Below are 13,972 nucleotides of genomic sequence, written 5' to 3' on the forward strand. Positions count from 1 at the left end.
TTGTCGGTCGAAATTCAAAAATGGTCGCACTACGTGTGACCAAATTACCCCATACTTCTTCTAGAGACTGCAGATCAACTTTTACGAGGAATAAAGACACCACTTTTTAACAAAAAAATTTTTTTAATCGTGTGGGAAAATATTGGATCAGTTGGTCAGCTAAATAGTACGTCGATTTCAAAATTCAAAATTTGGACCAAAAAAAACTTTAATTCATTTTACAACAGAATTCAAAATTTTTTTTGCTGGTTTTCATATGCGCGTTACTATTTTACTTTTTTAAATTTTAGGAAACACGCAAAGAATTTTGTTGGTCGAAATTCAAAAATGGTCGCACTATACGTGACCAACTTACCCCATACTTCTTCTAGAGACTTCAGATCAACTTTTACGAAAGAATAAATTTTTTTTGTTACCAAATAGTGTCTCATTTTACCCCACTGCCCTTTATACAATGATTTTTTTCTTTTACTCCAGTAATTTTTAGAAAAATGTCGAAATTAGTACAGAGGGCTCCGGTAGATGGCGCTAGGCTCGGCCTTCTCGCAAGTGGTACGGCATTGGCTACATGTTTTATGTAATTTTGATAAAATAAGAAGTTATCTAGCTTATTTTTCTATACCCAGGCAATACGAGACCGGGTGGGCAAAACGGGTCACCCCAAAACTTACTAGAAATTTTTTTTTTTTTTTTAAATTATGTTTAATCGTAATTTCCTAGTCTTATCATCATTTTTGCACAATTTTGAGTGGCTAAAATTTTCCTCAAAATTTTTTCTTAAAAAAATTGTTTTTCTTTTACTTTTTCTGGAATTTTTCAACGGACCCAATATATTGTCGCCACAAAAAATACAAACGGTGTCTTTAGCTGTATTTAAATTTTATGTAAGTTTGTCTTCAATAATTTTTGGGTGGGGGGGGGGGGGGTGTCAGTTTTGCCTACTGAAAAAAAATTTTTTTTTATGGCAACTGGAAATTTGGTTGAATTATTTCAAATGTAAGTAAAAAAAAAGCCACTCTTCCTATAGACAAAAATTCATCATTTCTTTAGCGGTCCCATTTTACCCGCCCTCGTCTATAAATAGAATATTTTGACGCATGTTATTGGTACATTTGTCTGTTTTATATTTATTTAATTTAATACTACAAATCTATTTATATTTTTTCCTATTAAATTTATAGACAAAAATTATACTTCTAAATAGACGTCTAAGTGTCGAAAAAAATCGTCTAATCTCTAGACGACATCACGCGTGGGAGATTTATTTGGCTGTTTGCGCAATAAATAAATACGAAATTTAAATTTCCATTGACAAGCGATTCGAAATTTTAAAAATATAGTAGAAAAAAATCAATATATACTTTTTTTGTAAATTTATCGAGACTAAAAATTGACAGTTTACATTTCGTCCCGAGATCTTGATATTTATTTGGCCCAACTCTGGCTTAGATTAAATTACCATGTAATTATTAAAATTATATGGACACTATTTTCGTTAAAAAAACATGTCACTCTCTATGTGGGTGGCCACGTTCTAGCTAATCTGAATATTATTGTATCGTAACCCTGAAGTTTTTGTCAACTGATTTGTAATGAAATAGAAAAAACAAAAATAATTTATATTTTCTGCGTAATTGTCGCGGACGTCAGTCTTTTTACCAGAACCATTGAATAAAATATTTTTTAGACTAGAAATTTATTTATGTCGTGCCAAGAATTCAATTAATAAAATATTGACCTCTAATTTCAAAATCGCGGACAAAAAAAATTTCACCACTAGATAATTTTTTCTCCAGAAAAAAAGTTATTCTTAAAATCAAAATTACTCATTAACTATTCGACGTACGTAAAAAATCACTGATATCTTTTTTATAGAAAAATAAACGATCTACAAAATCAATCTCATACATTTTTCTCATATCTCGAATATTTCAGCCGCAATTTTAAATCGAAGCACAAAAACTACTACAGGAAATTAATTAAAAATTTTTCATTTCCTTTAAATTCAATATTCTGTCTTAACTATTGGCTTTATGGAAAAAATTAATGAATTCTTTTTTATGGGAAATTTAATTTTCTATAAAAATGTACCAGTACATATTTTTCATATCTTCAATAGTTTACGAGTTAAATCAAAAATAAACTTCAATATATAAAAAAATATAAAAAAAAAAAATTAATGGTTAAATTAAAATAAATTAGAGGTTCTAATTAATAAATTTCAGTTCAATCCAGTTGTAACCCAAATATTTAATTAGAGTAATTTATATATAAATTTTTTTGTTTTGGTTACTTAAATTATTTAATTACGAATTTAATTCTTGGAATCAAAATTAATTTTGAAAATCAATTTGCGTGGTACGTTTAGCACCCATATATATATGTGTGTATATATATGTATGTTTATATATATATATATATAAAAGCAGTAAAAGTTAAACAGGCATTGCCTCGTCATTATTTTGGTACGTCTAGACGCCAGATTGTCTGTCCGTCTGTCCGTCCGGGAGTCTGTATGACGTGTATTACTCTGTACTTACTCATATTAAGTATATCTTTACCTCATTACCATCCTTGATATCGAGACCTATATTGTCATACTATAAATATGTAAAATATAAATTCTAAAATTAAAAAAAATTTTTATTTCAATTTAAATATTTTGAGTTTTCAAATATTTATTTAAATTTTGACCTAACTATTGATTTAATCGAAAAAGTGATTGAGATCTTTTTTATAGAAAATTGAATTTTGTACAAAATTGTTCATGGTCATTTTTGCTGTAACTCCAATAGTTTAGCCGAATTTGGGATTTGAAAGTGGAAAAACTAAATCAGGTATTTTTGGAAAAAATTCAAAATTTACTTTCCTGAGATCTGGAGCCCGAACTTGTGGATGAAAGTAATTTTTGATGAGGACTTTTTTGTTGCTCGTTGAATTTGCTACAAAAAAGGTCATGAGGGTTTTAGCCCTCAGATTAATAGGAAATGAAATATTTTGTATTAAATGCATTTGGAAGTTTGAAAAAAATTTGACACTTCATTATGTTTTGACATTCAGGAATGTAATGATAAAAGGAGTTGATTAAGTTATAGAACGCATTAGTTAGTGATTATTAGTCATAACATACCATTCAATAATGTTATTAAATAATTAAGATTGTAAATATTTGTTTACATAAATTAATAAATAAAAAGAAATATTATGAATTATAATATAATAATATTTTATGAAATTATTTATATTGCGTTTTATTAAAAAGATATATCTACAATGGAATTTGCTTTGTTGGCAAAACTATACTTCTGTATATATATATGTATATATACCTGATATATGAAAATTGTCTGCAAATCACCTTCTTATTATTTAAGCTATTGCCTAGTAAATTCTAAAAGAAAATCCACAATAATAATAATAATAATAATAATAATAATAATAATAATAATAATAATAATAATAATAATAATAATAATAATAATAATAATAATAATAATAATAATAATAATAATAATAATAATAATAATAAGGGAATTTCATCGGGTAAATTGCTGCCTTATGTAAATAATAGTAATAATAATAATGATAAATTTATTGTTATTATTATTATTATTATTATTATTATTATTATTATTATTATTATTATTATTATTATTATTATTATTATTATTATTATTATTATTATTATTATTATTATTATTATTATTATTATTATTATTAGTATTAGTATTAGTATTAGTAGTATTATAATTATTATTATTATTAGTATTATTATAATAATAATAATAATTATTATTATTATGATTATGATAATAGTCGACTTTAAATTAAATTTGTGTCTAAACTATTAAATATATGAAAAAATTCATAGAATACTTTTTTGTTCAAAATTTAATTTCTCATAAAATTGTATATACTCATAATTGTCATATTTTCAATACTTTAGCCAGAATTTTAATTTTAAGATCAAATAATATTAAAATACTAGAATTTGTAACTAAATTTTGGAACTGAATACTTTAAATCGAAATTACGCGTAATTTTATTGAAAATTCAAAAATTTTGCCTGATAATAATTTATAGGAAATTAAATTTCCTACAAAAAAGTATTTTATAAATTTTTCCATAAACTTGATATTTAAAAAAATACATCAATTTTTTACTCTGGAAATTTAATCGAAAAAATTATTACCAAAAAAATATGATTTATAGTAATAATAATGAATTATAAATATGTTACCCAAGTAAATGCGTAATACTCTCTCTTACTTAGTCATTCTTACAATCCCTAGTAAACTAAGTAAACTAAATTCATATGTATGTGTGTTATGTTCTAGATTCTTTAGTACTGAATAGACATTCTATAAATATAACTCGCCAAAATAGCCAAAAAAAAAAAAAAAAAAACAATTTGGCTTACAAAATACCCCCATTATTTTGTCTACTAGATTTTATTTCGTCACTCATTTACTTAATTTTTTTTTCTTTTTCCTAAATTTTCCTTTATCAATTAAAGCCCACATTTATTTTTCCCAATTCCAGTCCAAATTTCGAAAATTCCTCAAAAACGTTTCCCACTTTTTTTTTTCTAAATTTCATCCTCTACAATTTCATTCCTATACATTTTTCCCATATCTCCCATAGATTACCCACAATATGAATTCAAACTCCATTCATAAAATTCAAATTTCAAAAATTCAAATTTTAAATTTCCCGCCAAAATTTAATTTTCCCCCCATGCATTCTACAGCTCAAAAAATGTCCCCTAAAAAGATCCATAAATTTTTTTCCCCTATTTTCCCCATAAAAATTCATATATTTAATCCAAAACTCCCTCACATATATCGCGATCCAAAGACTTCTTATTGAAATGATACATTATAATTCAAAGATCATATCTTAAAATTCGTCTAGACTATACTCCACTTGGTAGGGAGACCCTCTCTATAAAAGTCCTCATCATCAGCTAAACAAATCACACTCTCTCTCATCTTATCCACTTTAAATCCTCAAACTCCAAAAAAATTAAAATACAAAAAAAAAATTATTATTTAATTTTTTTAATCCTCATATTTACATACGTCCATCTATACACACATACACACCCATACTCATATATATATATACATATATTCATATATATAAAAAATATAAATACTCATAAATTTACTACGCGGCTGACTATTACCGCGTACTTATGCTTTCATACCGACACCGGTCACCTCAGTTGAGTCTTACATCTCGTACCGTCAACATTACCGTCTGTTAAAAAATTTTTTTTCATTTTCAAATTTATTTCATTTTTTTTCTCAAAAAAAAAATTCAAATTTCAAATTTTTCAAGTGACGATGAGTGACTAAAAAAAGTGTAAAAAAAAAAAAAATGAATTTAAAAGTGATTATTTTTTTAAACATCGCCACGTGCGTATGGACACGTCCTGCAAATTTGAATTTAAATCTAAACAATAATAAAAATAATGAAAATTATTTATTGGAACGAGTAAGCCGCAGTTTGGATGGGTCTGAAAAAAATTTTCCATTCAGTCCAAAAACATTGGAGACGATGTTGGAGAAAGCGATTTTAAAAATAATAACTGGAGACTTAAGTAATGGGGATTTATTATTATTGAGAAGTTTGAATTACAGTTTAGAGGAAATTTTGGCGATAAGAGACCGCGAGTTTAAAAAAAATGACGACAATTATTTGGGGGGCAGAGATAATTTCCGGGAAGTTTTCGATGAAAATTTTGAGTCCACGGAAAAGTATAATAATTTTTTTAAAAAAACTGATGATGATGATGATGACAGTATTGACATCGACGCGTACAATCGACAAGCGGTTTTGGATTACGAAAATTTGGCCAATAAAATGGAGGAATTCGAGAGGAAAAATGAAGACGGGGGTGGGGGTGAGGGTGAAATTGAAAAAAATGGGGGAGAAAATAAAACCGATGATGGGAATGATGATCATTTGGCATTCGCTCGAGCAATGGAACCGCACGTTGTTTTCAAAATCGGGTATAATGAGACCGGAAATGAAAATAATGGGAGTGAAAAATTGGAAATGACCACGAATGGAAATAATTTATTTCCTGATTTGTCTACTGTTTTGCCTGGGACAGATAAACCTGATGGTAAATTAGAGGAAAATGAGACGACGGAGGGTCAAGGGGGGAGGGAGGAAAAGCCGGGTAAGAAGGTGTCGGAGTATGAGGGACTGGAGTGGGTGGAAGATGATGTTTATCGCGTGATACCTGAAGCGCTGAATGAACAAGCCGATGAGAGTGAGGAAGAGAGGGGGGACGATGTAACTGATGACGAATTTGGGTTTGAGGGTTTTGATGTGAGGGATCAAGAGGTAAAGGGGGCTAATGACACTTGGAATTACGATAATGGAAATTTGTCGGCTTATCAACAATTGGCGTTAGCGCATCGACGAGAGTAAGTTGTTTTTTATTTCAAATTAACGTAACTTGGAAATTATTGGGTTTAGAAAAAAAACTAAAGAAAACTTTTTTGTAGGAAATTTAATTTCCTATAAATTTGATTTCTTATGTTTTTGTCATATTTTTGATATATGGCACATAAATTTGATTTTAAAGAACCCGGTTTTTAAAAATTGGAGGCTTTTGAATCTCTCAGTAGTTTTTTGGCTTTGAATTCAAATTGTGACTGAACTATTGAAAATATGACAAATATATAAGAATACTTTTTTGTAGAAAATTTAATTTCCTATAAATTTAATCTCTTATGTTTTTGTCATATTTTTGATGTATGGCATCGAAATTTGATTTTAAAGAACCGGGTTTTTAAAAATTTGAGGCTTTTGAATCTCTCAGTAGTTTTTTGGCTTTGAATTCAAATTGTGACTGAACTATTGAAAATATGACAAATATATAAGAATACTTTTTTGTAGAAAATTTAATTTCCTACAAATTTAGTCTTTTATGTTTTCGTCATATTTTTATGTATGGCCCATAAATTTGATTTTAAAGAATCCGGTTTTTGAAAATTGGAGACTTTTGAATCTCCCAGTAGTTTTTTGGTTTTGAATTTAAATTGTGACCAAACTATTGAAAATATGACAAATATATAAGAGTACTTTTTTGTAGGAAATTAAATTCTCTATAAAAAAGTACTTAATAACTTTGGTGGTAAAGTGGGTAATTTGGACACTATGATAATTAAAAGCAAAAAAGTTTATTGTAGACTTAGAATAAGTGATATTTTAATTTCTTTTTAGATGATAAATAAAACTGCTTGTTAATTAAATTTATATAATTTCTAGTGGGAATCAATCGAGCTTCGATAGGTAAGCTTGAAGCTCTGGAATTGCTTTTACTTTAACCAATAGCTTTAGCTTATTTTATACTAACTCATTTTTTATTTAAACTCAATGCCAGATATTTATAAATTTTTGAACCAAAGCCAGGATCCGACTTCTTGCGAAATATATTTTTGTGAAAAAAAATAAAAAAATTCATAAGTAAAAAGTGGCATCAAAAGAAGAATTTTCTTTTGAATTTTAAATTTTTTCTGCAGAAAAAAAAAGCGCGTTCCGGTAAATTCATTGAACCTGGACCGTAAAAATATCTCGCGCCCTTGCAGCAACGAAAATATTTACGTCCGCACTCCGGACTCCGAACTCATACAAGAGAAATTTAAAAATTTTTCTCGTTGAATTTATTTGCAAAAATTTGACAAAAAAAAAAAAAATTTTCTTAAATTCACGCCCCCGGTGCCCTTTGCTTAAGATATAATAACGTAACTGTAGTCCCCACCTTAGCCGCGGCTTGTTGCCCCTTCGCGACGTACATGCTCGTTGGCATTTCTTTTATTTTATTAAGTCTAGACGCGAAAATGCATTCGTGTCCGACATTGGCGTAGTTATCTTCCCACTCTCTCTCTCCACCTTTCTTTTAATTTTTTTATTGTGGTCACATTTCTCTAATTGCTTCGCTGCAACTAATTATTTATTTTTCCATTGACAATTTTTTAACCGGCGAATCGAATTTTCGCTAGTTTTCATTTTATATTATTCATAACTCAGAAACTAATCGGAATAAAAATATGAGTCTTGAGCCATTTTACTCAAAATTTTACGCACTACAAATTTGGCGTCTTTCAATTTTTCGATATCTCGAACCGTTTTCGAGATATCGGCACTTTAATACCAGCGCCCAAAAATCGGAAAAATTTCAAAAATTTAAATTTGAAAATTAATTACTCAAAAAGTTATCAAAATTGAGAACTGAGATCTGAATCATTTTATTAAAAATTTCATGCGCTACAAATTTTATGTCTTTCACTTTTTCGATATCTCGAACCGTTTGCGAGATATCGGCAGTTTTAATTGACAATTTGGGAGTAAATAACTTTTTTTTGAAAATTAAAAATTTTGTAACTCGAAAAATTATTTAAATAAAAACAAATTCTGGGGCATTTTTTCTTTTATTTTGAGCCACAAATTGATCTGTAATTTTGAGTGAATTTTTTTATGAATTTTGCGGTATCGGTAACAGAGGATTTGAAAAAATATTTTTATAAATTATTTGAAAAATGATATTTTTTATGACAACGTCCAATTTCTAAGCATTTGAGAATGTGGGTCACTTCCTCTTCGGGTCTAATATAAAATGTTATTTTTATTTATTTTTTTTTTTGAATGGCTTACTTATTAATATGAGTCTCATTTGAAATCTCAGCGTGGAGTATACAGATGTGTACACACGTTTTCGTACCCAGACAGGTACCAGACGGGTCACGTACGCGACGCAATGTTGTAGAATGCCTGGCGCGACGCGATTGACACGCGCGTGCATTGAATCAAGTGTTATGTCGACATTTTTATAATTAATAAACAAATATATGTTTTATTTATAGATTCAGTTTTTTGAACCAAACTTTCAAAAGCCATAACTCGAAGCCTAATTAAAATTTAAAATTTTTTCTCATACCATTTTTATTTAAAATTTCACGCTCTACAATTTCGCTCTCTTACATTTTTGCGATATCTCGTATCGTTTTCGAGTTATCGCTACTTTTATACTTTTACCCGAAAAATCTTCAAAATTTCAAAAAATAAACTTTTAAAATTCATAACTCGAAGCCTAATTAAAATCAAAAAAATTTTTTGAGACCATTTTTGTTCAAAATTTTACGCTCTACAATTTCGCTCTCTTGCATTTTTTCGATATCTTTCTCCGTTTTTAAGTTATCGGTACTTTTATACATTTACCCGAAAAATCTTCAAAATTTCAAAAATAAACTTTCAAAATTCATAACTCGAAGCCTAATAGAAATAACAAAAAATTTTTTAGACAATTTCTGTTCAAAATTTCGCGCTCTACAATTTCGCTTTCTTACATTTTTTCGATATCTCTCCCCGTTGTCGAGATATCGGCACCTAAAGTTCGATTGATAAAAATCGTTAACAATAAAATAATAAAAGGTGGTATTGAAATAAGGATAAGAGTAAATTACCTTGCAAATTAGCAGTGAAGGAGCTTGAGAAAGGATATAAAAAGAGGAGTTTGAGGCCTCGAGAGATGAAAGGAGAAAGGAAGTGAGAGCAAACAGAGACAGAGTCCGATGGACATCAGAGAAACAGACAGACAGTCAAGGGAATCGGGTGCTGCTGACGTTTCTCCCTGTCTAGCCAGTGTCTAGATCGTAATAATAACGAGTAGCGCCTCTGGCCACGCGGCCTGTCTGGGTCACTGACCATACATACCATTCACATGTGTACATATACATATATATTAACACTTAACTCGCGATTCCACTCTTGCTTTGCTTTTTAACACTTCCAGCGTCGTCCTAACTTACATTAACTAGTTTACCGATTTTTTAACTCTAACTCGACTCAGAGCCATGAGTAATGAGCTCTACTGATCTTTAGATAGATAAAAAAAATTATACAGCATGTATAGGGTTTGAAATTTAGTTTTATCAAGATGAATTTAATTATTTTTAGTAATTACCGATTTTTTTATTAACAGTCAGGGGCAAAAAGCCATTGAGGATATCAAGCTGAGGGTACTGGCAATGACAGGACGATTCAATCTTACATCAACTGATAATCAAGTCCAACGAGAAAGACTTACGATGTTCACACCCACTTGTAAGTTTTTTTAAATTTGAATTTTAGGTCGCGAGTTCGAATCCCGCTTCGGGTTTTTTGGTTTTTTCAATGAAAAAAAATTAACAGCTCCAATAATAATTACAATAAAAATAATTGGTCTACATTTTTTAATTAAAAATTTTACGCGCTACAATTTAGGTCTGATTGATTTTTTCGATATCTCGAACCGTTTTCGAGATATCGGTACTTTTTACCATTACCTCAAAATTTCAGGTTTTTCGAAATTAAACTAAAAATTTGTAATATATAAAGTAATAAAAATAAAAATATGAATCCTAAGTCATTTTATTGGAAATTTTATAAGCTACAAATTTGGTGTCTTTCATTTTTTCGATATCTCGAACCGTTTTCGAGATATCGGCATTTTTATAAACGATTTATGAATTTTCTAAAATTATTGTTTTTTAAATTTAAGGTCAAGTTCCCAAAAATACCGACGCTGAAATTTGGGCAGACCCTTTTTCAATGAATATGTACTTTCAAATAAATCTGACATCCGACGACCATGTGGTCGCCGCGAAATTGCGTCTGTATAAACTTCCGCAGAACATGAGCTTGTTATCGAGCACCAGCAGTCCGTCAGAAGAAGAAGACGAAGAAGATAAAAAAATAAGGATATCAATTTACTTCTACATGCGATCGCTAAAGAAACATCGATGTAAGTCTTCTCGATTAATGAATTCATTAATTAATTAATTAGTTAATGAGTTAAAAAAAAACTTTAATTATTACAGCAAAGAAAAAATTAATGGACAGTGTGGTGACTCCATTGACATCAGAGGGCAGCCATTTGGCTTTGGATGTCCGACAAGCGCTGAGATATTGGCGCCAGGCTCCGAGAATCCACGCCAGCGGGACCAACAATCATGGGCTGGTGGTCCAAGTCGAGGACCAGGAGGGAAGGCCTCTTAAACCGGCCCTCTATGTCCAGGATAGCTGTCACACCGATGATAACACAGATAACAAGGCATGTGAGTGTGTGCGCTAACATCACTAACTGTCGCTTTTTTGATTTTTTTTTCAGTTTTTGCTATAATTATTTTAACAGCGCACGTGAATTATGTTTTGCTTGCACGTGAAAAATTTTTTCATAAAGTTTTTTCCAATGCCATGAAATTTCCGTAATGAAATTCCCATAATTAAATATTCATTATAAAATTTTAGAAATGTATGAAATTTTCATAATGAAATTTTAGAAATTTGTATGAAATTCTCATAATGAAATTTCATTGAAGAAATTTTAAAATTTCCATTATGAAATTTTCATAAATAATTTCCATTGTGGAATATCCATTATATTTCCTTTTCGGAATTTCCATTATGAAATTTCCATTGTGAAGTTTCCTTTGTGGAATTTCCATTATAGAATTTTCTTACTGATATTTCTAATTTGAGATTTCCTTGTTGAAATTTCCTTTGTGGAATTTTTAATGTGAAATTTCCTATGTGGAATTTCTAGTATGGAATTTTTTTTGTGGAATTTCTGCTATGAGATTTCCTTATTGAAAGTTCCTTTGTGGAATTTTCTTTGTAGGGTTTCCATTATAGAATTTCCTTAGTGAAATTTCTAATTTGAGATTTCCTCATCGAAATTTCCTTTGTGGAATTTCCATTGTAGAATTTCCTTACTGAAATTTCCAATATGGAATTTTTTTGTGGAATTTCTAATATGAGATTTCTTTACTAAAATTTCCTTTGTGGAATTTTCTTCGTAGGGTTTCCATTATGGAATTTCCTTACTGAAATTTCTAATTTGAGATTTCCTCACCGAAATTTCCTTTGTGGAATTTCCATTGTAGAATTTCGTTACTGAAATTTCTAATTTGAAATTTCCTTGTTGAAATTTCCTTTGTAGAATTTCCAATATGGAATTTTCTTTGTGGAATTTCTAATGTAAGATTTCCTTACTGAAATTTCCTTTGTGGAATTTTCTTTGTAGGGTTTCCATTATGGGATTTCCTTACTGAAATTTCTAATTTGAGATTTCCACACCGAAATTTCCTTCATGGAATTTTCAGTATGAAATTTCCTTTGTGGAATTTCCATTGTGGCATTTCCTTACTGAAATTTCCTTTGTAGAATTTCCAATATGAAATTTCCTCACTGAAATTTCCATTATGAAATTTTTTGATTTGAAATTCGCTTGTACACTTAAATCGCGAAGCATCTGAGTTGACAATTCTCACTTGGTCTAGATCAAATGTCATCAAACTTCTCACGGTCTTAATTTACAAACTTAATTATAACATAAGCGTTTGAGTGTGGACTTTGTTTTCAAATTGTTTTTTGACCTTGCATGTTTTTTTCAAATTTTTTTATTTCCGTAAAAATAGTAAAATATAATAATTTTTTTTACAGACCAACGCGTCCCTGCACTCTTCTTTCGAGCCTGTTCTCGTTACGTTCGCGTCGTAAATGGAGAAACAGTGACTTATATAAACTGCAAACATAAATCGTCAAGGCATAGATCGTAGAATTAATTAATTATATATAATAATAATTACAATAAACATAATTTTAATTTTTCATATAAAAAAAAAAAAAAATTCGCTTAATTTTCACAGACTGTCAATTTTTATATTTTATTTTTATTTATCAGTAATAAGTGACAAATTTATAATTATTTATTAATTATTAATTGTAAATAGATAAAATTATTACAGTTAATTATATTCCAATTATTTTTTCATTATCGACGACTGAAGATAATTATTATTATTAATATTAATTTCATAATTAATTATTAAAATTGACTATTCTATTTTAGTGTAAGATTATTGTTTAGAATAATTGTAAATACTGTATATTAATTTTATGTGAGAAAATAAATGTATGAATACTTCCAAAAACGAAAATTTAACACTATTCGATCTTTCAAAATCTTAAGTAATAGACGCGATCCCATAATGATCATAAAGTTAACACATGATTCTGAAGTTAGCAGACAATAAGTGATTTTCGGATTTTTTTCTATTAAATCAATCACAAAAAAAAAAAAAAAAAAAATGCACTTGTAGAAAATTTAAAAAACAACAGGTGCAATTTTTTAAAATATTTTTTTTTTATTGTTTATCATCTCAAAAAAGAATGCAAAAATTATTAGACGCCTGCTAACTTATAGTTAACAATTTTCGGATTTTTTTTTTCCACCACGATTAAAAAAAAAAAAAAAAAATATGCACATGTAGAAAATTTAAAAAACTACAGGTGCAATTTTTTCAAATATTTTTTTTTTATCGTTTATCATCTAAAAAAAGAATCCAAAAATTATTAGACTTCTGCTAACTTCAGATCATAGTTAACACAGTTAACAACTTTCGGATTTTTTTTCCAACAAATCAATTGCAAAAAAAAAAAAAAAAAATACACATGTAGAAAATTAAAAAAACTACAGGTGCAATTTTTTCAAAAATTTTTTATTTATAGTTAATCATCTAAAAAAAGAATCCAAAAATTATTAGACGTCTGCTAACTTTAGATCATAGTTAACACACTTAACAATTTTCGGATTTTTTTTCCAACAAATCAATTGCAAAAAAAAAAAAAAAAAAAAATGCACATGTAGAAAATTTAAAAAACTACAGGTGCAATTTTTTCAAATATTTTTTTTTTATTGTTTATCATCTAAAAAAAGAATCCAAAAATTATTAGACGTCTGCTAACTTCAGATTATAGTTAACACAGTTGGCAGTTTTCGGATTTTTTTTTCCAACAAATCGATGTCAAAAATTCAAAATCGAAAAAAATGCACATATATAAAATTTAAGAAACTATAGATGCAATTTTTTCAAATATTTTTTTTTTTATAATTTATCATTCTAAAAAACGA

General features: G+C 28.4%; 1 protein-coding gene across 3 annotated transcripts; it reads left to right on the forward strand.

Moving 5' to 3' along the window:
- Positions 1-5,114: 5,114 nt before the first annotated feature.
- On the forward strand, positions 5,115-12,702 carry LOC130665187 (uncharacterized). Of its 3 annotated transcripts, none has more exons than XM_057465490.1 (6): positions 5,118-6,440; positions 7,288-7,311; positions 10,001-10,122; positions 10,559-10,801; positions 10,878-11,114; positions 12,502-12,702. In XM_057465490.1, exons 1-6 carry the CDS (start codon positions 5,383-5,385, stop codon positions 12,615-12,617), a joined length of 1,800 nt encoding a protein of 599 aa, XP_057321473.1. In that variant the 5' UTR covers positions 5,118-5,382; the 3' UTR covers positions 12,618-12,702. The 3 variants fall into 3 exon arrangements, with proteins under 3 accessions (XP_057321474.1, XP_057321473.1, XP_057321475.1); XM_057465492.1 differs by having other exon boundaries at positions 5,123-6,440; positions 10,878-11,110; XM_057465491.1 differs by lacking the exon at positions 7,288-7,311 and having other exon boundaries at positions 5,115-6,440.
- Positions 12,703-13,972: the final 1,270 nt, after the last annotated feature.

Source organism: Microplitis mediator, chromosome 3 (assembly GCF_029852145.1).
Source record: "Microplitis mediator isolate UGA2020A chromosome 3, iyMicMedi2.1, whole genome shotgun sequence".
Classification (NCBI taxonomy): domain Eukaryota; kingdom Metazoa; phylum Arthropoda; class Insecta; order Hymenoptera; family Braconidae; genus Microplitis; species Microplitis mediator.